This window comes from Molossus molossus, unplaced genomic scaffold, assembly GCF_014108415.1.
Source record: "Molossus molossus isolate mMolMol1 unplaced genomic scaffold, mMolMol1.p scaffold_m16_p_9, whole genome shotgun sequence".
Taxonomy (NCBI): Eukaryota; Metazoa; Chordata; class Mammalia; order Chiroptera; family Molossidae; genus Molossus; species Molossus molossus.
Window position 1 is genome coordinate 107,185,309 of NW_023425403.1, and position 24,958 is coordinate 107,210,266.

General features: G+C 47.3%; 1 protein-coding gene across 3 annotated transcripts in view; it reads left to right on the forward strand.

Annotated features, from left to right (window-relative positions):
* Positions 1–24,958, forward strand: part of NBEA (neurobeachin) — a 763,707-nt gene that overhangs the window by 647,755 nt on the left and 90,994 nt on the right. For all 3 annotated transcript variants that reach the window (XM_036249654.1, XM_036249655.1, XM_036249653.1), the window contains one exon: positions 5,392–5,504. In XM_036249654.1, coding sequence (XP_036105547.1) covers positions 5,392–5,504 — 113 coding nt within the window. The remainder of the gene's footprint in view (positions 1–5,391; positions 5,505–24,958) is intronic.

The window sequence follows — 24,958 nt, forward strand, 5'->3', positions numbered from 1 at the left end:
ATGTATATATTTAGCTACTGCATGTGTTGGGCTTATTATTGTCATCTAATTAGATGTAACTTGAACTACTTGCTTCTAGAAAAATCATTAAAAATTCTTTCCTAATGACCCAGAGATGACAAAATGTCTGTAAAGTGTGAAGAATCAGACGAGCGCGGGGAACATCGCTCTTAAAGAGCGTTAATCCAGATGCTGCTGTCGTCTAATTAAACAATATTTTGCTGTCATTAACATTTTCACCAAGGAATTGCAGTTATAATTTCTTTGTCAGCTGTCTCCAGATCACTTTACCTTCAAAACGAAAGTGCCGTATAAAAACATTAAATTGGATGGTTTAATTAAAAAGTTTTTTTTTAAGTGAAGAAAGATATCCACTGTTTCTGAGATCTCATTTACTGTGTTTCACTATTATTGTGGGAGCAGATTAGTGTCACGGGTTTGCAATATTTAATATTCATCATCTAAGATAAATTCTTATAAGCGTAGTTAGTGGAAAAAAAAAAACTACTCTTACTACTTCTGGGAAAGGAAAGAACCCTACCAATTACCACACAAGGTTATTGCCTAAGTTTTAATTATTCGAAAAAATTAAAAACAGAACAGTTGATAAGTAAGTTACCAGAAGTGCCAGAGCCTGACAGGTATTTCTTTGAAAATACTTCTTTTTTTTTTTTGTTAACTTAGTGAACAGTATTTTTTTTTTTTAATTTCACCAAAGTGTTCAGTAAAATAACGAAAGTAATGATGCTAATTTATGGCTAAACTTATGAATGCAGAATCCCAAAGTACCATTTAATCATTCTTTTTGTCCACGTGCTTTTCAATTACATAGTGTATTTAAAAAATATATATTGACTCTTCATGTTGTAAGGCTTTTATTTGGAAATTTTCATTTAATGCAACTCTGTAAGTACATTTATTTATAAAGTTTAGTGTATTTATTAGAATTTAAAGGAGACTGTAAGCTTTAGTAATTTAAAAATTACTAAAGTTTCTTAGCATTCATTGCCAGCAAACCTTCCCAGCCTATTAAAAGTGAATTGCAAACAGCACAGGAGAGGTGAGCTCCCATAAGCTGTGGCTGGCATCGGTCAGCTTGTGTTGCATTTTAAAGATGGCGCGTTCTATTCTTTGTATTTTTTCCAAAATTAACATTATAGCTTTTTCTTTACTAGAAAATTACTTCTATTAAAAGACTAGTGTCTTCAAATATGGTCTCTCCTTTTTGCTATTTGTATTTATATGATAACATTTGAGTACTGGGTTAATGTAATTTGGCTTTTTATTTCTTTTATTTTGACAGTTTATTTCTTAGTGTATAAGTTATAAAACTTCATCAGAAAATTTAAAAACAATATGGTATCTGATTTTCAGGTACACGTTTATTTATATAAGTAATATAAATATATGCATATCAATAATATTACCGTTCTATAAAAATATACTTGCATACTAGGAAACCTATTTTTCATTAAAATGTACACATTTTTAAGTACAAGTGTAGCCCAGAAAATGGCGGGGCACGAAGTATGCGTGGGCCCAGCTGGAACCCCCAGGCAGCGCTGCCTGCCTGTCTGCACGCTGTGCGGGACACACGTGTAGAAGAAGGAAGGTGTCCTAGGTGTCCATATACATGAGCTGTCAGCAACACCTTTAAAATGATAGAAGTTTTTTATTGTTGAAAGTTCTACAGGTGCCCCCCTTTCCCCCCATTGGCGCCCTCCTCCCCACTCCCACCTCCCCCTTATCCCCCTCCCCAAACTAATGTCTGTGTCCATTGGTTGTGCATATGTGCATATAAGTTCTTTGGTTTATCTCTTCTCACCCCCACCCCCCATCCCTTACATTTTATATTTTGCAACGATAGTTTTGGCAGAACATTTTTATGTACAAAAGACTTGAATAAGGTTCCAAACTTTCACGTACCCTCATTAGTGTTGTTCTTCACAGCAGACAGAGGCGTGGAGCAGGTGCAGCACTGGCTGGGCCCTCTGGCTGCAGACGCGGCCCTCTGGCTGCAGACCCGGCCCTCTGGCCGCAGACACGGCCCTCAGACACGGCCCTCTGGCTGCAGACACGGCCCTCTGGCCGCAGACACGGCCCTCTGGCCGCAGACACGGCCCTCTGGCTGCAGACACGGCCCTCTGGCCGCAGACACGGCCCTCAGACACGGCCCTCTGGCTGCAGACACGGCCCTCTAGCCGCAGACCCGGCCCTCTGGCCGCAGACACAGCCCTCAGACACGGCCCTCTAGCCGCAGACCCGGCCCTCTGGCCGCAGACCCGGCCCTCTGGCCGCAGACCCGGCCCTCTGGCCGCAGACACGGCCCTCAGACACGGCCCTCTAGCTGCAGACACGGCCCTCTGGCCGCAGACACGGCCCTCTGGCCGCAGACACGGCCCTCTGGCCGCAGACCCGGCCCTCTGGCCGCAGACCCGGCCCTCTGGCCGCAGACCCGGCCCTCTGGCCGCAGACACGGCCCTCTAGCTGCAGACACGGCCCTCTGGCCGCAGACACGGCCCTCAGACACGGCCCTCTAGCTGCAGACACGGCCCTCTAGCTGCAGACACGGCCCTCTGGCTGCAGACACGGCCCTCTGGCCGCAGACGCGGCCCTCTGGCCGCAGACACGGCCCTCTGGCTGCAGACCCGGCCCTCAGACACGGCCCTCTAGCTGCAGACACGGCCCTCTAGCTGCAGACACGGCCCTCTGGCTGCAGACACGGCCCTCTGGCCGCAGACACGGCCCTCTGGCTGCAGACCCGGCCCTCAGACACGGCCCTCTAGCTGCAGACACGGCCCTCTAGCTGCAGACGCGGCCCTCTGGCCGCAGACGCGGCCCTCTGGCCGCAGACACGGCCCTCAGACACGGCCCTCTAGCTGCAGACGCGGCCCTCAGACACGGCCCTCTGGCTGCAGACACAGCCCTCTGGCCGCAGACACGGCCCTCTAGCTGCAGACACGGCCCTCTAGCTGCAGACACGGCCCTCTGGCTGCAGACGCGGCCCTCTGCGTAATGTGCGCTCGCGGCCGTACCCTGTCGCGTGCTTTGTGCCTTCGCCCATTCCACATCCTCCAAAGAGACCGTCCTGCAGTTTCCCTTCTTTGCTTGGCTTATACCTGTTCGTCTGCTGAATTCGGCTCATTTTATCACATGTGTGTTCGTTCTTTCAACAAACATTTATTGGGTGAACAGTATATGACAATACTCAGATCTTTATTTACACACACACACACGCACACACTGAGAAAGTGGGAGAGAACCCCAGACCTCCCCTCCCTGAGTTAGAGACGAGCGGAGAGCAGACAGGAGCAGTGAGGGGCATGGGCTCCAGCACATCCGCCTGGGCGCTGAGGGGGGAGAACCAAGGACCCTACCCTGCTCACCCCGTGCCGGGAGCCGCCAAGGGGAAGCCACGTTCTGCTCTCCGTCAGGTACCTACAGTGCTCATACATACCTGTATCAGTGTACATGTTTAAGACACTATGTGGTTTTCTTGTACGATTCAGATTCATACAATAAACAGTCACCCAACCAAGGTTTACTAAACAAATGGATTAATTTGATTTGATGTTTAGAAGAGCAGATGGATTTCTTCCTCAGATTGTGGCTTGTTGTCCTACTTTAAAGTCACATCTGCAGTCGCTGTAGAGAGTGGGTTCCATTCCAGCTCGACCCTGGCCGGCGAGCAAGATGACGCAAGCAGAGCTGTCACTGCTGGGTCCGGCGGCGCACGGTGACTGCCACTGCACGCCAGGGACGGCGCTGTTTAGTGGGGACTTGAACAGAAAGGTGCCCGAGATCAGATGGTAACACACTTCTACGAAGCAGCTTAACCACTGAAAGTTTTCTTTGGGCCTGTTTTTTAAACAGCGACTCTCTTAGTCTCATCCAAGAGGCTTCAGTGCGGGTATGCGCTGAGCCCGAGCTGTGCTCCCCCGAATGCCCACATTCCCGCCGAGCTCAGTGTAGGGCCTGAAACACTGCTCCTCCGTCAAAGAACCGCGCCAGTGAAACAGCGATGCAGCCTGAGATGCACGGCCCTTCGCTGCCGCGAAACGACATAATGCAAACGAAGGTAGCACCCTGGCGGTGTGGCCCAGCGGTAGAGCACCGGCCCTGGACCGAAGACTCGCGGGTTCGAGTCCGGCCAGGGGCATGTACCTCAGTTGCGGTTTGTCCCCGGCCCTGGTCGGGTCCTGCCAGAGGCAACCAATCCATGTGTCTCTCTCCCATCAATGTTTCCCTCTCTCTGTCCCTCCTCCTCCCTCCCTTCCTTCCACTCTATCTAAAAATCAATGGAAAAACATCCTCAGGTGAGGATTAACAAAAAACAAACAAACAAAAGAAAATTTATGAACTTACAGGAGGGGGAGAAAAGGGGTAAGCCCTGGACAATTTGGCTCAGTAGTCAGAGCGTCGGCCCGAGGACCAAAGAGTCCGGGGTTCATTCTGGTCAAGGGCACGGACCTCGGTTGCAGTTCATCCCCATTGGGTCGTGCGGGAGGCAACCAATCGATGTGTCTCTCATGTCATGTTTCTTTCTCTCTCTCTCTCTCCCTCCTGACCCCCATCTGAAGATAAATGGAAAAATATCCTCGAGTGAGGATTATAAAAAAAGGACATGACATCTGCCTCTGTACTTTGTTATACTGGCCTCAGCGTGCTTTTGCAAATTCTCTACACTGATTTTTTTTTAATTTTATTAAATTTATTGTGGTGATGTTGGTTAATCAGATTATATCAGTTTCAGTGTATGTTTCTGTGATACATGATCTGTATATCTACATTGATTCTTGATACGAGCTCAGTGTTCTCTGAACTGAACGTAATTCCCCGATCTGTGCTCAGCTCAGCAGAATGCCATCACGGAACCGCGGGTGGGCAGTCAGCAGGGGCCTCCTCCGTGCCCACCTCCAGGGTCCCTAGCCGGGAAGACTCGGGTTCCGAGGTGCACTCTGACCTTCCTCAGAGTGAGCAGAAGGGCGATGGAGTGTGAGGCAGCAGCGTGGCGGGTCGTGGGCACGCCCGGAAGCGGCATTTGCCCCCTCTGCCCACCTTCCGCTGATCAGCACCAGCCCCGTGGCTGTAGCCACTTGTCCCGGGGACTGAGAAATGGCTGAGCCCAGGGAGAAGGGAAACCAGTTATGACAGACCACGGTCTCTACCCAAGCTTATGATAGAAAATGTGATTGTACTTACTCATGAATTATTATCGAGTGAATTCACTTGAAACATGTCGTTATGAGTGCTTTTGAGTAAACAGAAACACAGTTCAATGAGCAAAGTTACTTTTCTTCTAAAATTCAGTAGTTGTATATCTGTTGTGAGAGCAGGACTATTTCATACCCAGTGGGCGTATAAAGATGACCACTTCTGCCTCTGTTCCAGGACGGACGTACAATGACCTGAACCAATACCCCGTGTTTCCATGGGTCCTAACAAACTATGAGTCAGAAGAACTGGACTTGACTCTTCCAGGGAACTTCAGGGATCTCTCAAAGGTAACTTTTAAACGTATGGAAGTCAATTTTCCTCATAAGGCGATATCCCAAAGACACTTCTGCCCGAGGACGTCTATGCAGTTAGTGTTTGTAATACAGTCAGCCTGGTTGTCGTCTTTTCTAGTCAGCATCTCACCTCGTCAGCTCTGGCATAGGCCTTGAGCTACAAGAAGATAAATTAGTACTAGTGTAGACAAAACAAAATGGATCTTTGAGAAAGAACAGTGTAGGGAAAGGTTGCTCCGATATCCTATGTTCTAAGGGTCAAGGTAAGAAACCTGAAATAAGTAAAAAATAAAATAGCAAATTATTTCTGTGATCCATTTCTTGGGTGAAACGACATGAAATCTTGACCATGATGCACACACGTGCACACACACACACACACACACACTGTAGGGGAGCTTCATGGTGAAAAGAAGTTGGGTACAATAGTTTATCAATGGTCTGGTAAGATATGGCCCCAAAACTGGGCGGAAAAAACACATAATGGAGGATAAGAGTGAAAAGTAAATTTTGGGTCCGTTCGCCTGCTTTGTCCAGAGGAAGTCAAGCGGATAATGAACTGTGAGGTGCAGTGAAGAACTGGGAGCTAGTTGCTCTGCGGGCGAAGAAGGTTCAGAGCCGCGGCGGCCTCCGCCCACCCGTGTGCGCCTCTCCCGTCGTCCTGGTGGTGTGCTCACATTCCACTGCGGTCAGACGACGCGCATGTTTGGTTTCGGGGGCGGGGTTTGAAGAGCTGGTGGCTAAGGGGCGCGACGCCCTGTGCGATGGAGAAATGTGCCTTGTAACCAAGGTAAAACTGATCACAGGCTGTTTCTAACTCAGCAACCTCCACTCGCCTCTCTCCCTGCCTTTGGAAACTAGGCTTTCCCAGCCGGAGTCCTGTATTCCTCTACTTACTGGCTGTGTGCACCAGAACGACTCTTTAGCCTCGGTTTCCCCATTGTATCGTGGGAGTGATGGTTCCTCCCTCGCAGGGCTGGGGAGACCCGATGGCGTGTACATGTGAGAAGGGTGCACAGCACGCGCACAGAGAGGCGCGTCCGGACTGCCGGCTGCCCTGCCAGCCAGGGAGCGCGTCTCACCTACTTCGAGGCTGCCTGCGAACTCCGCGTGTCCTCGCCCTCCGCTCTCGTTCTTTCCGTTCATGCGCATTTCTCTCCAGTCCCGCCTGCACGCATCGCTGATTTCAGTGATGCCGCCACAGGTACGCAAGGGACCTACGGGACCAGTTAGCCACCATCTGACTGAGAATCTCAAGGTGATAAAAAATAACGCTAGCAATTAAATTCCAATTCGGCTGCAAATATTGTAATTTTTCCAGTGTAATTGAAGTGAACGAGAATCTTCACCCATTTACCACATGCAGATGACTATCAGAGTGGGGTAGGTAGGCACGTCTAATTCATGGGGCCTTTCCTCCAGGAGCAAACCCAGTTATACACTCCGGAGGGAGAGCGGACTCTGCAAAGTGAAACAGTGGGGAGCTGTGTTAGGAGAGCCCCCTGGGGGCCGATGAGGAGGGACGGACAAGAACGCCAGCTCTAGGATCAAACCCTGACTCTGCCGTTCATTGGCTCTGGGGACTCAGACACCGTTATTTCATTTCTCTTTGCCTCACTTTCTTCACCTCTGTCACGGGGCCATAATAACAGGGTTGTTGTGAGGGTTCGATGGTTAACACATGAGAGGAACGTGGTCCGTCCTGCAGGACCTGTGAAGAGGGTGTAGGAGATCCTGGATAGGAGCATGTGCTGAGTCCTCCCCGGACCGGAGCTGCCCTGGTGAATGGTGTGCATTGGACACAACTGGCCGAGGCTGAGTCCTCCCCGGACCGGAGCTGCCCTGGTGAATGGTGTGCATTGGACACAACTGGCCGAGGCTGAGTCCTCCCCGGACCGGAGCTGCCCTGGTGAATGGTGTGCATTGGACACAACTGGCCGAGGCTGAGGTGTAACTTTGGCTATAAAACCAAACCAAAGTAAGCTCATCACTGTCAGGATGGAAACTGTCAAATTAGTTCTTTTAAAAAAAATCTTACCTGCCAGTGTTTTATTTAACATTAACTGAGTGCCCAGTATGTACTAGATACTATAACACACACGCATAATAAAATGTAAAGGGAGGCTCACAGGCTGCTCGATGCGTTAAACTCTGTAAGCTGAGTGCTACCGTGGCTACTTTAGATAATTTTTACAACAGAAAGGATCCTTTTTCATTGAAATCAGCTGGGATTGAAATCAGTATAGACCACGGTGTCTTCCTTTCCTCCATTTGTCTACTCATTCTTTCAGTAATTCAGGCAACAAACACTTGTCGCACACTCACTGTATGTCCAGCACTGCACCGGGGGGACGGAGGGCGGGCGTCAATGAAGTAGACGCAGTCACAGCCTCCTGGGCAGGAGTCAGTCCGACGCGAGATGGTGCCACCGACAGAGGACTCGGAGATGCCAGGGTCTGTGGCAGTAGTACAAAGGGGCTGTACCAGATCTAAGATGTGACCCCCAGATGTTCTTGAAACCCTCTCCTGACCCCAGAAAACATGCCTTCATCACGGTTAATATGGATTATGGAAGGTAGATGGTAAAATGTTTGCTAGTAATTACAGATTTTTGGTCTGTCTGTGTAGAAAACATGAAATAGATTAAATGAGGAAGTCACTGTTTCTGTAGTAATGGGAATACATCCACATTCCTCCCGTTTGTAAAGCTTATCTGTTTAGTCTGTGTTCCTCTGGCTTCACTTCTCCGTCGGGGACTTGCGTGCACTCTGCCGATTCCAAGGCGTGGTCAGTGGTAGGACAGGTGAGCAGCCCGTGACCCGGTAAACCAGGTGGCGAGGGTGCTGACAGTCCCCCCTGCCAGCAGGGGGCACTCCACTTCCTGGGCACTGGAACCATAAGCTCTTAATAAATAGCCTTTTCTTCCAATCCTACTATGTTTCATGCTTTAGCAATTTGTTCTTTATATTCTGTCAGAAGAACACGATAGGAAAATGTTAGCAAATTAAAGCCTCGTGATATGTTAATAAATTACTCTTGCGTTGTTCCCATGCTTCATTGAATTTCTTAATAGGAACTTCTTACAAATGGGCTGAAACTCAACACGGTCCTGTAGAAAAATCATTAATAAACAAGAGTTTAATGTATGAAAATATATCATATTATATGCCTAATGGGAAAATGACATTTGAAGTATAATATAATTGGAAGGAAAATTACTAATAATGCACTATTTTTGTAGTGAAGAGATGACCACTAAGAAGCACATGAAATTCTTGTAGTTATAATTAATACTACAAATGAAAATTTTAATAGCGTTTGTTATCAAGAAAGACCTGGAATATGTGAATGATATTATAAGCCAGGAACATTCTAAAAGTTCTCTAACAACAAAAGAAATTGTTCCTAAACAAATATTGGGATCTAAGTAATAATTCCTAGCAATCAATAATTCTAGAATTTGTTTCAGTAAACAAAAAATAATTTTTATATCCTTTACTGCATAGAAAAAGTTTAAGATGCTATGATATGAACAAACCTAAAAATAGTTGAAAATGTGTCTTCTCTCTTTACACCCCACATAACTCTGACTTCACGAAATTCAGTGCTGTGTCAGTTAGGATTTTTGAATGAAACCTTCAGCCCACCCAGCTCAAATTAGCTTGAACAATACATCAACGTTGGTTCTTATAAGGGAAGATCCAGAGGAGGATCTGGTTTCCAGCACGACTTTCTCCACTGATGCAGACAGCACCACCAAGGACCTGCTTCCTTCCAGGGCTCTGCTCTGCCTCCCTCGTGCAGTTCACACGCACCCTCCACCAGGGGCCTCCACAATCCCTTCATTGGCAAAATGGCTGCAATAGCTCCAGGCCTCACATCATACTACCCAATGGAAGAGAGAGCATCTTGCCAAATAGCAGTCACAGAAAAGCAAAGAAACTTTTCCAGAAATCCCAGAATATGTCACCTCATGTGTCCTTGGTGCTGCTTAAGAGGGAGGGACTGTGTTCACTGGAAATGATGTAAGCCAGTCATTTGCCATGGTTGGAGCTAGAGGCAGAGTCCGGGTCACTGAAGACCCCTGTCCAGGAACGCTGGGGTGAGAGTCCTGTTTCCCAAAGCAAGTGGGCTTAGTGACCAGCAAACAACTCTCGTATAAAGTGTCAAGTACAACATATCTGAGAGTTTGCGCTTTATGATGTCCATAATCCAGAGACTAGCAAATAGACTTCAGATTTGTTTTTACGTGGCTACTACGTGAGTGAGCTGTGCCAGGCAGTGCGGGGAGCCCTTTGTAGCCCCGACTCTCACGTTCACTGGTTAGGACGGAAAAAACAGCAGGCAGTGGGTTGCTTGTGACACACATACAGTTATCAGACATGAACGTTAAATGGAGTCAGAGATAAATTTGCCATTAAGCTAATGCAGCTTAAGCTTCAAAGCTCCTCAAGTTCAGGGGCTTCTTGGTATACCTTGCTCCTAATCGTGCGTCCTAGCTTTGTGTGCGTGTTCTGAAAGGGGCCGGGCGCAGACTGCGTGAGGCTCACCGCCCCGGACCCGCCCCCAGGGCAGATCAGGAGCTTGTCAGGGCCAAGTGAGAGGGTGCGAGAGAATCAACCATCCGGGCACACTGGGCTCTCTTTCTTCCTATCTTTTAAATGCATATCTTGCATACTTCCCAACAAACATTCTGACAGTATTGACAAAACAATGGCTGTCTATTTCTTTTAACTTTTTAAATTTAATTTTACTGAATGTATTAGGGTGACATTGGTTCACAAAACCATACAGGTTTCAAGTGTCCAACTCAATGAAACATCATCTGCCCACTGACTGCATCATGCGCCCATCACCCAGAGCATAGTCTCTCATCCCCAAGCCCCCACCTTTGCCCTCCATCTGCTCCCCACCCCTCCCCCTCTGGCTGTCGGCTCACTGTTAGCTGGTCTGTGTGTTACATACATATGTTCTTTGGTTACTCCCTTCACCTTCTTTCAGCCACCACCCCCCCCCCCCCGACAGCTGCAGTCTGTTCCATGTGTCCATGCTTCTGTTTCTGGTTTGCTCATCAGTATATTTTGTTCGTTAGATTCCACATATAAATGAGATCATGTACTATTTGTCTTTCTCTGACTGGCTTATTTCGCGTAGCATAACAATCTCCAGGTCCATCCATGCTCTTGCCAAAAGTAAGACTTTCTTCTTCTTTATGGCCGTGTAGTATTTCATTGTGTGATTCCTGGTGGTTGTGTGCGCACTGGGATTCAGGGGCACAGTCCATGTAAGCACCTGTGAACAACGGAAGCACTAGCACACATCGTCTGTGAAGGCAGATTTTAGCACGAGATACCTCTCCAGGTCATGTACTGAAGGTACTTGGGCTGATCCAGATATGGGCTGTTGTAAATAGTGCAGCTGTGAACATAGGGGCCATGTATTCTGTCATACTGGTGTTTCGGGTTTCTTTGGATATATTCCAAGAACTGGAATTGCTGGGTTAAATGGCAGTTCTATTTTTAATTTTTTGAGGAAACTCCGTACTGTTTTCCACAGTGGCTGCACCAGTCTGCATTCCCACCAGCAGTGCACTAGAGTCCCCTTTCCTCCACCCCCTCGCCAGCACTTGTTGATTTATTGATGGCACCATTCTGGCAGGTGTGAGGTGATACCTCATTGTGGTTTTAATCTGCATCTCTCTGATGATTAGTGATGTCGGGCATTTTTTCATATGTCTGTTGGCCATTTGTATGTCCTGTTTGGAGAGGTGTCTATTCAGGTCCTTTGCCCATTTTTTTAGCTGGATTGTTTGCCTTCCTGGTGTTGAGTTGTATATTTCATTTTTAAGCAGCATCAAATATGACAACAGCATATTGGGAAAATAACAATATTTTTATGAGATTGTGCGGACAAGAAGCAGAACATAGTAAATAAAAATACTGTCTCTGACCCTGGCTGGTTTGGCTCAGCGGTTGGAGCGTCAGCCCACAGGCCAGAGAGACCCGGGTTCGGTTCCCGCTAAGGGCACGTACCTCGGTTGCAGTTTGTCCCCGGCCCCGGTTGGGTCGTGTGGAAGGCAGCCACTCGAGTCTCTCTCACGTCGATGTTTCTCTCTCTCTTCTCCCCTCTCTCCCTCCTGCCCTGTCTGAAGATAAATGAAAGTTGTCCTCGGGTGAGGATGAAACCCACTGTCTCTGCAGCAGAGGTAGTTCTGGGGCTTTGACGATGGGGAGAGGCTGCGGCCTGGAGCCAGCTTTGCTGCTGCGCGGAGGACCGGCTACCGCTCAGCCCGTCGCCCAGGGGCGGCTCCTGCTCTCCGCTGGGTGTGGGAAAGCGCAGATCTGGAGCCCGCGGGCCTCCTGCGTCTCCGCTGGGTCAGTGAGTCAGGGAGAAAGCGAACGTGGTCAGCGGAACAGGGAGGGCAGACTTGGTGCAGAGGTGGCCGTGCCCTGGGCTGCGCCGCCTCGGCCATGTCCCCTAAGCTCTCTGAACCCTTCCCTCCCCTTTAAAAGGACACGCAGTGTCTACACGTCGGGGTTGTTGAAAGAACAGGGACAGTGTAGGCAGGACAGTGTGGTGCCCGACACACGTCAGGGCTACAGAGCAAGCTTCCGTGTGTCAGCGGAGGGCTCGCTGTCTTTGTCTGATTTTTAAAAACCTAGTAAGACATTATTTGATTAATTTCGTTCTAGTAAAATAAAAAGCCATATCTTTTAATAAATACAAAATCATTTTTAAATAAAAATTTTTTTCATCTCTCTAAATTGTCAAATTATCAAAATCTTAAACATCAAAATAATGAAGTTAAATTCAATATCTATTAAAACTTGAGATGCACATTTATTTAGACCAAAATGTCTTCTGATCCTTTGTGATATTTCCCTCCTTTCCCGGCCCACTTCCCTGAGCAGTTCAGCCACGGGAGGGAGGACGCGCTTCATGGTTCAGTCCCTCCGACCCCTCATTCGAATGGACTTCACAGTTTCAAGTTTTACTTACCACACTTGCAGGTTAGAGGTTATATTTTTTGTTTGACACGATAGACAGCAACTGAAACAGTCTGTCACTGAATGATCTTTCCAATATGCAACCAACAGTCAGTGTAAAAATGTCCCCCAGTTTATACAGGTATGTCTCATGGAGAGATGCCTCGTGCTAAATCTGTCACACACGAGAGGTGTGCTAGTGCTTCAGTTGTGCACATGCACCCTTAGTGACTGTACCCCTGAATAAGTGCGGACACGGCCACAGGACACGCAGCCTACCCCTACGTCACAGTGCAGACACGGCCACAGGATGCACAGCCTACCCCTACGTCACAGTGCGGACACGGCCACAGGACACACAACCTACCCCTACGTCACAGTGCGGACACGGCCACAGGACGCACAACCTACCCCTAGGTCACAGTGTGGACACGGCCACAGGACACACAACCTACCCCTAGGTCACAGTGCGGCCACGGCCACAGGACGCAGGGCCTACCCCTAAGTCACAGTGCGGACACGGCCACAGGACGCGCAGCCTACCCCCAGGTCACAGTGCGGACACGGCCACAGGACGCGCAGCCTACCCCCAGGTCACAGTGCAGACACGACCACAGGACGCACAGCCTACCCCCAGGTCACAGTGCGGACACGGCCACAGGACGCACAACCTACCCCTACGTCACAGTGCGGACACGGCCACAGGACGCAGGGCCTACCCCTAGGTCACAGTGTGGACACGGCCACAGGACACACAACCTACCCCTAGGTCACAGTGCAGACACGGCCACAGTACGCACAACCTACCCCTACGTCACAGTGCAGACACGGCCACAGTACGCACAACCTACCCCTACGTCACAGTGCAGACACGGCCACAGGACGCACAACCTACCCCTACGTCACAGTGCGGACACGGCCACAGGACGCACAACCTACCCCTAGGTCACAGTGTGGACACGGCCACAGGACACACAACCTACCCCTAGGTCACAGTGCGGCCACGGCCACAGGACGCAGGGCCTACCCCTAAGTCACAGTGCGGACACGGCCACAGGACGCGCAGCCTACCCCCAGGTCACAGTGCGGACACGGCCACAGGACGCGCAGCCTACCCCCAGGTCACAGTGCGGACACGGCCACAGGACGCGCAGCCTACCCCCAGGTCACAGTGCGCACACGGCCACAGGACGCGCAGCCTACCCCCAGGTCACAGTGCGGACACGGCCACAGGACGCGCAGCCTACCCCCAGGTCACAGTGCGGACAGGGCCACAGGACGCGCAGCCTACCCCTAAGTCACAGTGCGGACACGGCCACAGGACGCAGGGCCTACCCCTAAGTCACAGTGCGGACACGGCCACAGGACGCGCAGCCTACCCCCAGGTCACAGTGCGGACACGGCCACAGGACGCGCAGCCTACCCCCAGGTCACAGTGCGGACACGGCCACAGGACGCGCAGCCTACCCCCAGGTCACAGTGCGGACAGGGCCACAGGACGCGCAGCCTACCCCCAGGTCACAGTGCGGACACGACCACAGGACGCACAGCCTACCCCCAGGTCACAGTGCGGACACGGCCACAGGACGCGCAGCCTACCCCCAGGTCACAGTGCGCACACGGCCACAGGACGCACAGCCTACCCCCAGGTCACAGTGCGGACACGGCCACAGGACGCACAGCCTACCCCCAGGTCACAGTGCGCACACGGCCACAGGACGCACAGCCTACCCCCAGGTCACAGTGCGGACACGGCCACAGGACGCACAGCCTACCCCCAGGTCACAGTGCGGACACGGCCACAGGACGCACAGCCTACCCCCAGGTCACAGTGCGCACACGGCCACAGGATGCGCAGCCTACCCCCAGGTCACAGTGCGGACACGGCCACAGGATGCGCAGCCTACCCCCAGGTCACAGTGCGCACACGGCCACAGGATGCGCAGCCTCTGCTCCTGGAGATGGAGAGAGTTCTGCGTCCCTGTCAGTGATCTCTGACAAAGGAAATGGTTCCATCTCAAAGCCAGGTCTTATTACTGACATGAGCACGAGACATCACACACGCACACGCACACACACACACACACTCACTGAGTGGAAAATATATTTATATAACACAGGAGTTGTTGATTGACATGATGATAAGCATAACCATTTTTCCACATTATTATGTTACTTAAGAAAAAGAAGTGCTAATGCCTGGAGGCTTTGAGATGTGATCCTGTTGGGGATGCAGGGAAGTGTGAACACTCTCCAGCGCCCACTCGGTACCACACACGCATGCACACGCATTCACACACAGGGTGCCGCTCACAAGGTCAGCGGGGTGGGCCACTCAGCAGCGCCGCGCAAGTTTCCGGTTGTTTTATTTGTACTTTTCATCTTAATTAACTGTATCTAAAATGGAATTTATTTTATTTATTTAGTGTATAATCTACATGATGCTTACGTTTTAACAAAACAGGAAGAATGGGAAAAACTACTACGTGCATTCGTAGACAACTGTGATGATATAAAACATTTCAGAAGATCGAACTGTGAATGTTTAAATGTAACTATGTATCTGTCATCTGCCCAAAAAACCTGCCAGATTTGAAACTGTTCCTAAACATATGTGGCCTGACCCCTTATCGTTTAATCTGAGAATTGTTTTCGCTAAGCTTGCTGATGCGGCAGTGTTGAAGGACCGCTGCTTTGAGACACACTGACGGGCAGTGTTTGGGTGCTGTTTTACACCCGTCGAATGATCCAAGCTGAGGGCGTAACTTGTAAGGGGCAAAAGGCACACGGGCACCAGTTACAGAACGGCATTTATTTACATTAATAATTGTATTCATTCACTTCTTTTTTTTTTTTTTTTTTTGATCCTTACTCAAGGATTCTTGTCCACTGATATTTTTAGATCGAGTGGAAAGGAGGGAGGGAGGGAGAGAGAGAGAGAGAGAGAAACATCCATGTGTTCACATTGATTATTTGCCTCCTGCATGGCTCTGGGGCGAGGATTCGAATGTGCAACCCAGGTTCATGTCCTTGACCTGGGATCGAACCCACGACCTTTGGGTCTGTAGGCTGACGCTGTAACCACTGAGCCAAACCAGTCAGGGCAACACTTCTCTTACATAAGCGTGAGTTGCACGCCTGTTCCGTGCCAGGCAATGGAGATAAAAAGACAGTAAGGACTGGTTCATACCCTTGAGAGTTCCATCGTTTTTAGTTTTTCCTCTAGTTGAAAGGAAGGAAGATCCAAGAAAAGTACAGACAAAAAGTACAGAATCTGTGGTGACCGGCGTGTGTGGGTGGGTGGGGGGGGTATTATCTCCACCTTGCCCCTTAGAGACGATTGAAGGCTGAGGGAGAGCATTAAGGATTCAGCAGGACTCCCAAGCCGGGCCTGGGCCATGTCTCCTTTGGCCAAAGGTCCCTCAGCCTCTCTTCTTGTTCCCTCCCGTTTGGCCAGTTGTCTCACCCCCTGTGAAAGAGAGAGAGTGGGAGGAAACCGGGGAGCCTGCTGTGCTCTGAAAAGTGGGAGCTGCGGAAGGAGCCGAAACAGCAGGAGCACGGTCTGGGGCAGGCTCAGAACACTGCCCGCGCGGGGCCGAGGGGAGAGCCGCGCCTGGCTCTGGTCTCCGGGCTGTGCCCCGTCCCGGGGTCACGGTCACGGTCACGGCAGAGCCGGGCCAGGGGTCCTCGCCAGCCTTTCCTCCCCGCGAAGCCGCGCATGGCATGCAGCTGGGCGTGGGGCTGAGTCACAGGCTCCTCTGCCCCGCCCGACAGAATGCCGTTGGAAGGGACACACAGGGTGGAGATATGTCCACTGTTTCTACGTTAAAATGGGTACTTTTCAGTGCGATATTTAACACTCATTTTCTCGGAATATCCTGGGGCAGTGATAACAGTAGCAGCCACATTGGGCATGCGCTTGTGATAGCCGGGCATTGGGCAAGCGTCTTATAGGTTTTCACTTAACCTCACAACCCTGCAGTGCACTGATCCCACGGGTGTGCCTGTCCCATTTCCCTCCATTGGTCACCTCTTCTCCCTCTGCAGTAGGTAAGCGCAGTATACTGAAAACAATGTTGCAGCCTGGTGGCCAGCGGATCCCCCGTACCTCCGCCTGTCCAAATGCGCTGACCGTGAGCGGCAGCCTGGGGTCAGCGGATCCTCCGGCCTCCGCCTGTCCAAATGCGCTGACCGTGAACGGCAGCCTGGGGCCAGCGGATCCCCCGTACCTCTGCCTGTCCAAGTGCGCTGACCTTGAGCGGCAGCCTGGGGTCAGCGGATCCCGGTACCTCTGCCTGTCCAAGTGCGCTGACCGTGAGCGGCAGCCTGGGGTCAGCGGATCCTCCGGCCTCCGCCTGTCCAAATGCGCTGACCGTGAGCGGCAGCCTGGGGTCAGCGGATCCTCCGGCCTCCGCCTGTCCAAATGTGCTGACCGTGAGCGGCAGCCTGGGGTCAGCGGATCCCCGTACCTCTCTGCCTGTCCAAGTGCGCTGACCGTGAGCGGCAGCCTGGGGTCAGCGGATCCCCGTACCTCCGCCTGTCCAAATGCGCTGCACCCTGAACGGCAGCCTGGGGTCAGCGGATCCCCCGTACCTCCGCCTGTCCAAATGCGCTGCACCGTGAGCAGCAGCCTGGGGTCAGCGGATCCCCCGTACCTCCGCCTGTCCAAATGCGCTGCACCGTGAGCAGCAGCCTGGGGTCAGCGGATCCCCGTACCTCCGCCTGTCCAAATGTGCTGACCGTGAGCGGCAGCCTGGGGTCAGCGGATCCCCGGGCCTCCGCCTGTCCAAATGCGCTGCACCGTGAGCAGCAGCCTGGGGCCAGCGGATCCCCGTACCTCTGCCTGTCCAAGTGCGCTGACCGTGAGCGGCAGCCTGGGGTCAGCGGATCCCCTGTACCTCCGCCTGTCCAAATGCGCTGCACCGTGAGCAGCCCGTCACGCTCGCAGAGGAGGCAGAAGCAATGCCTTGATTGAGCTTTGGGACGCTCCTGACTGCAGCCGCGTGGGCCAGAGGTCACGCCCGTGTGCTGATGCAGGTGACTGATGAAGGCACAGCCCTGGGCCATGGCGCACCTTCTTCAGAGTACAAGCAGTTGTGTTGATCTGCCCTATGGAAAACTGTACAATGAAGTGCGCTTTTTATAGCAGCAAAACATAAATATTATCACTTTGTCGTACTCAGGCTCCCTCGCTGCAACTTGTTGAAAATCCGGGGGGGTGGTGTTGCCTGTGTCCACCGAGCCTGAGAGCCACGCTGAGCACACGCAGAGGGTGACACTGCACATGGGGTGCATCTGGGTGAGACGGACTCGTCACATCTCAAAACACAGATTTGCAAACGAAAACATTCGTATCTATAAGCACAACCCCAAGCATAGGAACTATAGAAAGGACTTAGTATGAGTTTGAAAGATTTGCTTGGTTTCATACTCCATGTTTATTTTATTTTGACTTTTTTTCTCTTTTTTTAACTCATCTTTACTGTTGAATGTATTACAGATGTTACGTTTTTTCCCCATTGACCCCCTCCTCCCCAATCCCGCCCCCTCCTGCCTTCCCCACATTATTGTCAATGTCCATTGGTTATGCTTTTATGCATAGAAGTTCACGGGTTCATCTCATCCCGCCCTCCCTCCACCCTTCCCTTTGAGGTTCATCAGTCTAACAGCCAATTTGTACTTCTTATTTATTTATTTATTTGTTTATTTAAATTGTATTTTTGTTACAGATGTTTCTCCTTTTTTAACCCATTGACACCCTCCTCCCCATCCTCCCTATCCCATCCCCGGCTTTGTTGTCCATGTCCATAGGTTATGCATACATGCATATAAGTTCTGTGGTTTATCTCTCCTCCCCCCACCACCACCCCCTCTTCTGAGGGTTGTCAGTCTGTACCCTACTTCCATGTCTCTGGGTCTACCCTATTCCTCAGACTGTTATGTTCATTATATTCCACAAATAAGTGCGATCATGTGTTATTTCTCTTTTTCTGCTTGGCTTGTTTCACTTAGAATAATACTCTCCAGGTCCCTCCATGTCGTCTCAAAGGATAAGAGATCTTTCTTTCTTACAGCTGCATAGTACTCCATTGTGTACATGTACCACTGCTTTTTTATCCATTTGTCTCCTGATGGACACTTGGGCTGTTTTCATATCTTAGATCTTGTAAATAGTGCTGCTATGAACAAGGGGGTACATATATTCTTTCTGATGGGTGTTTCAGGCTTCTTAGGGTATATTCTTAGAAGTGGGATCACTGGGTCAAATGGCAGATCAATTTTTAATTTTTTGAGGTAACACCATAGTGTTTTCCAAAGTGGCTGCACCAGTCTGCATTCCCACCAGCAGTGTACTAGAGTCCCCTTTTCTCCACATCCTCGCCAACACTTGTTGTTTGATGATTTGTTCATGGCAGCCATTCTGACAGGTGTGAGGTGATACCTCATTGTTGTTTTAATCTGCATCTCTCTGATGATTAGTGATGTTGAACATTTCTTCATATGTCTCTTGGCCATTTGTATGTCCTGTTTGGAGAGGTGTCTATTCAGCTCCTCTGCCCATTTTTTAATTGGGTTCTTTGTCTTCCTTTTCTTGAGTCGTATGAGCACTCTATATATTTTGGAAATTAACCCCTTATCTGAGGTATCATTGGCAATGATGCTCTCCCATACAGTGGGTTGCTTTTTCATTCTGATGGTTGTTTCTTTTGCTGTGCAGAAGCTTTTGAGTTTGATGTAGTCCCATGTGTTCATTTTTTCCTTTATTTCTGTTGCCTTAGGTGATGTATCAGTGAAAATTCTGCTGCATATGATGTCTGAAATTTTGTTTCTACATTTTCTTCTAGAATTTTTATGGATTCATGGGTCACATTTAAGTCTTAGAACAATTTTGAGTTTATTCTTGTGTATGGTGTAAGTTGATGGTCTAGTTTCATTTTTTTGTATGTAGCTGTCCAATTTTTTCAAAACCATTTATTAAAGAGTCTGTCTTTACTCCATTGTATGCTCTTGCCTCCTTTGTCAAATAATAATTGAGCATAATGTCTTGGGTCCATTTCTGGGTTCTTTGTTCTGTTCCACTGGTCTATATGCCTGTTCTTGTGCCAGTACCAGGCTCCTCTGATTACAGTAGCCTTGTAGTATAATGTGATATCCAATATTGTGATCACACCTACTTTGTCCTTCTTTTTCAAGATTGCTGTGGCTATTCGGGGTCTTTTTTGGTTCCATGTGAACTTTTGAAGTGTTTGTTCTAGTTCTGTGAAGTATGTCGTTGGTATTTTGATGGGAATTGCATTGAATATATAGATTGCTTTGGGTAACATGGACATTTTAATTATGTTAATTCTTCCAATCAATGAACAAGGCATGTGCTTCCACTTTTTTATATCTTCCTCTATTTCTTTTTTCAATGTCCTATAGTTTTCTGCAAATAGGTCCTTTATTTCTTTGGTTAAGTTTATCCCTAGGTGTCTTAATTTTTTTGCTGCGATGGTAAATGGGATTGTTTTTTCAGTTTCTCTTTCTGTGAGTTCATCATTGGTGTATAAGAATGCCATCGATTACTTGATGTTAATTTTGTATCCTGCAACTTTGCCAAATTCATTTATTAAGTCTAGTAGATTTTTAATGGAGTCTTTAGGGTTTTTCATTTATAATATCATGCCATCTGCAAATGTGGATTTCTTTTATTTTTTCTTCATGTCTGATTGCTGTGGCTAAGACTTCCATTACTATGTTAAATAAGAGTGGCAGAAGTGGGCATCCCTGTGTAGCTCCTGTTCTTAAGGGAAATGTTTTTTTTAGTTTCTGCCCATTGAGTATGATGTTAGCTGTAGGTTTTTTATATGTGGCCTTTATTATGCCGAGATATGATCCCTCCATTTACACATTGCTGAGCATTTTTACTAGAAATGGATGCTGGATTTTTTCTAATGCTTTTTTAGCATCTATTGTTATGATCATGTGGTTTTTATTCTTCATTTTATTTTTGTGGTGTATCACATTTATTGATTTGCGAATATTGTACCAGCCTTGCATCCCTGGGATGAATCCGACTTGGTCATGGGGAATACTTTTTTTGATGTATTGCTGGATTCGATTTGCTAGTATTTTGTTCAGGATTTTGTCATCTATGTTCATCGGGGATATTGGTCTGTAGTTTTCTTTCTTTATAGTGTCTTTTTCTGGTTTTGGAATTAGAATTATGCTGGCCTCATAAAATGAGTTTGGAAGTCTTCCTTCTTCTTGAATTTTTTGAAATAGTTTGAGGAGAAAGGGTGATAGTTCTTTGTTGAATGATCGGTAAAACTCCCCCATGAAGCCATCTGGGCCTGGGCTTTTGTTTGCTGGGAGAGTCTTGATTACATCTTCAATTTCTTCTGTTGTTATTGGTCTGTTCAAGTTTTCTGTCTCTTCCCGGTCCAGTTTTGGGAGTCTGTGTGTTTCTAGAAATTTGTCCATTTCACTTCCATTGTCGAATTTGTTGCCATATAATTGTTCATCGTACTTGTTAACGGTCTTTTGTATTTCTGTGGTGTCAGTTGTTACTTCTCCTCTTTCATTTCTGATTTTGTGTATTTGGGTTCTCTCTCTTTGTTTCTTGGTGAGTCTAGCTAAGGGTCCATTAATCTTGTTTATCTTTTTGAAAAACCAGCTCTTTGTTTCATTGATCCTTTGAATTGTTTTTTTGTTTGTTTGTTTGTTTGTTTTTGGTCTCTATGTCATTTATTTCTGCTCTGATCTTTACTATTTTCTTTCTTCTACTTCCTCTGAGGTTTTCTTTTTGTTTGCTTTCTAATTCTTTAAATTGTGAGGTTAGATAGTCTCTTAGAGATTTTTCTTGCTTCTTGAGGTAGGCCAATAGTGCTATGAACTTCCCTCTCAGAACTGCTTTTGCTGCATCCCATAGATTTTGTGTTGTTGTGTGTTCATTTTCATTGGTTTCCAGGATGTTTTTAATTTCTTCCTTGATCTCCTCGGTAACCCATTCATTGTTCAATAACATGCCATTTAGCCTCCATGTGTTCAAATGTCTTTGCATGTTTTTGTTGCAATTGATTTCTGGTTTCATGCCATTGTGATCTGAGAAGATGCTTGATATGATTTCAATATTCTTGGACTTGTAGAGATTTAGTTTGTGTCCTATCATGTGGTCTGTCTTTGAGCATGTCCCATGTGCACTTGAGAAGAATGTGAATTCTGTAGTTTTGGGGTGTAATTCTTTGTAGATATCTATTAAATCTATTTGGTCTAGTGCTTCATTTAGAGTCTCTGTTTCCTTGCTAATTTTTTGTCTAGAGGATCTATCCAGTGATGTCAGTGGGTTGTTGAAGTCCCCTGCTATGATTGTATTGATGTCGATTTCTCCTTTGATGTCCTCCAGAAGATTTTTAATATATTTTGGTGCTCCTATATTGGGTGCATATATGTTTATCAAGGCTATATTTTTCAACATTATGTAGTGGCCTTCTTTGTCTCTGGTTATGGCCTTCATTTTGAAATCTATTTTATCAGATATGAGTATTGCTACCCCAGCTTTTTTTGCTTTCTGTTTGCCTGGAAAATTTTTTTTCCATCCCTTCACTTTCAACCTATGGGAGTCTTTTGTTGTGAGGTGGGTCTCTTATATGCAACATATAGATGAGTTATGCTTTCTTATCCACTCAGCTACTCTGTGTCTTTTTATGGGAGCATTCAATCTGTTAGCATTTAAGGTGATTATTGATATGTACTTATTTATTGCCATTTTTGTTTAGTGTGGTTATATTTTTCTCTCTATTTCTTCTACTAATTACAGCAGTGTTTTTAACATTTCTTGCAGTGCTGGTTTGGTGCTAATGTATTCCCTTAGTCTTTTTTTGTCTGGGAAGCTCTTTATTTGACCTTCTATTTTGAATGACAGTCTTGCTGGATAGAGTAGTCTTGGATTCAGATCCTTGTTTTTCATGACCTTGATTACTTCATGCCATTCCCTTCTGGCCTGTAGTGTTTCTTGTGAGAAGTCAGTTGATAGCCTTATGGGGTTTCCTTTGTAGGTAACCTGTTGCTTCTCTCTTGCTGCTTTTAGGATTCTCTCTTTGTCTTTAATTTTTTGCATTTTAATTACCATGTGTCTTGGTGGGGCCTGTTTGGGTTCTTCTTACTTGGGGCTCTCTGTGCTTCTTGAACTTGAATGCCTTCTTCCTTCACCAAAGTAGGGAAGTTTTCTGTCATGATTTCTTCAAATATATTCTCTAACCCTTGCTCATTTTCTTCTTCTTCAGAGACTCCTTTGATGCAAATATTATTACGTTTTCAAGTGTCCCACAGTTCTCTTAAGCTGTCTTCCTGTTTTTTTATTTATTTTTTTTCTTTTGGTTTTCTGATTGGTTGACTTTTTTCTACCCTGTCTTCTAATTCACTGATCTGGTCCTCAGCTTCCTCTACTCTGCTGTTTAGACCTTCCAGTGTGTTCTTTTTTTTTTTTTTTTTTTTTTTTGATATGTCATTCTTCATTTCTTCTTGGTGGTTTTTAATTTCCAATTGGTTGATTTTCAACATTTCTATGTCTTTTCTCATGGTGCTGATGTCCTTATTCATGCTATTGAGCTTCCTCAAGATTATGGCTCTGAATTCTAGCTCTTTTAACTTGCTTAACTGCTCCACATTTATCTCGTCTTTGGTAGAGTTCTCTTGTTCTTTCATTTGGCTTTTTTTTTTTTTTTTTCTCACCATTTTGGCTATCACAATGGGCTTTGGAGCCTGCCAAATTTTCCCTGTGGGTGTTGGTGTTCTGCTCTCTGTGGCTTTCTCTCCTGGGTTTGGATGAGTGAGGGTGGACCCATGTTAACACCTCTGTCAAGTCTTACTTTCCTGGTTAGAGTTGCTAGCCCAGGAATGGTACTGTTATCCTCCAGCTTTTTGCCTGGAGGCTATCAGTAGTGGTTACGTGAAGAGCCTTGGATTCTCAGTTTAATGAAAAACTCCCTCAGGTGCACAGCATAAGGGGATTTCCCAAGGGTGGGGCAGATGCTTGTTGTTAATGAGCCTCAATTTGCATTTCAATAGCCCACCTGGGTGGGGTTGAATCCTGGAGGGAGGGGCCGCTGCCTCTCCCCAGAGCCCTGGGAAGGAGTAAGTAGGCTATTTTAGCCTCTGTCCCAGCTCTGGGCTGTGGAGCCACTTGGGAGTTTAACCCAAGGGTGCTGCTCACAGCTCAGACCGCTGCTGTCCGTCGGCTCCCAGCCCCACTCTCGTGCCTCCGCAATCCTCTCAGGATTGAATCAGTGTCCTCGGCAGCTTCTTTTCTGTTGCTTTTTCCTGACGATTTGTCTTTACTTTAGTTGTAATTCCAGTTTGGTCGTGTGAGACAGTCTGTGTAGCTTCCAATCACTCTGCCACCATTTTGGAATTCTGTACTTCTTAATTGCTTCATCTTTTTCACCTAACCCCCCAACTCCCTTCTATCTTCCAACCAACATAAAAGTTCTCTGTATCTATTAGTCTGTTTCTGTTCTGCTTGCTCAGTTTGTTTGTAGATGTGATGGTTGATAGATATTAATTGCCATTTTATTTTTCATATTTTTGTCTTTCTCCTTCAAGAAGACTCTTCAACATTTCATATAATACTGGTTTAATGGTGATGAACTCCTGTAGCTCTTTCTTGTCTGGGAAACTCTTTATATGGCCATCAAATCTAAATGACAGCTTTGCAGGATAGAGTAATCTTGGTTGTAGATTCTTGCTTTTGATCACTCTGAAAATTTCTTGCTACTCCTTTCTGGCCTGCAGTTTCTTTTGAGAAATCAGCTGACAGTCTTAGGGGAACTCGTTGTAGGTAACTAACTTCTTTTCTCTTGCTGCTTTTAAGATTCTCTCTTTGTCTTGAACCTTTTGCATTTTGATGATGATATGTCTTGGTGTGGACCTCTTTGGGTTCATCTTGTTTGGGACTCTGTGCTTCCTGGACTTGTATGTCTGTTTTCTTCACCAAGTTAGGAAAGTTTTCTGTCATTATTGTTTCAAATAGGTTTTCAATTTCTTGTTCTCTCTCTTCTCTTTCTGGCACCCCCAAGATGCGAATGTTGGCACATTTGATGTTCTTTCTCCCAGAGATTCCTTACACTGTCCTCATTTTTTTGGATTCTTTTTTCTTTTTGTTGTTCTGATTGGATGTTTTTGCTTTCTTATATTCCAAATCAATGGTTTGTTTCTTGGCTTTACGTACTCTACTATTGATTCCTTGCAAATTATTCTTTATTTCAGTTAGTGCATCCTTCAGTTCTGACTGTGCATCCTTCATTTCTGACTGGTCCTTTTTTATGTTGGTGGTGTTCTCACTAAGTTCCTTGGAGGTCTCCTTAAGTTCCTTGAAGGTCTCACCAAGTTCCTTGAGCACCGTTATAACCTGTATTTTGAACTCTGCATCTCATTGATTGCTTAGTTCATTTTGTTTAGTTCTTTTCCTGGAGTTGTGTTCTT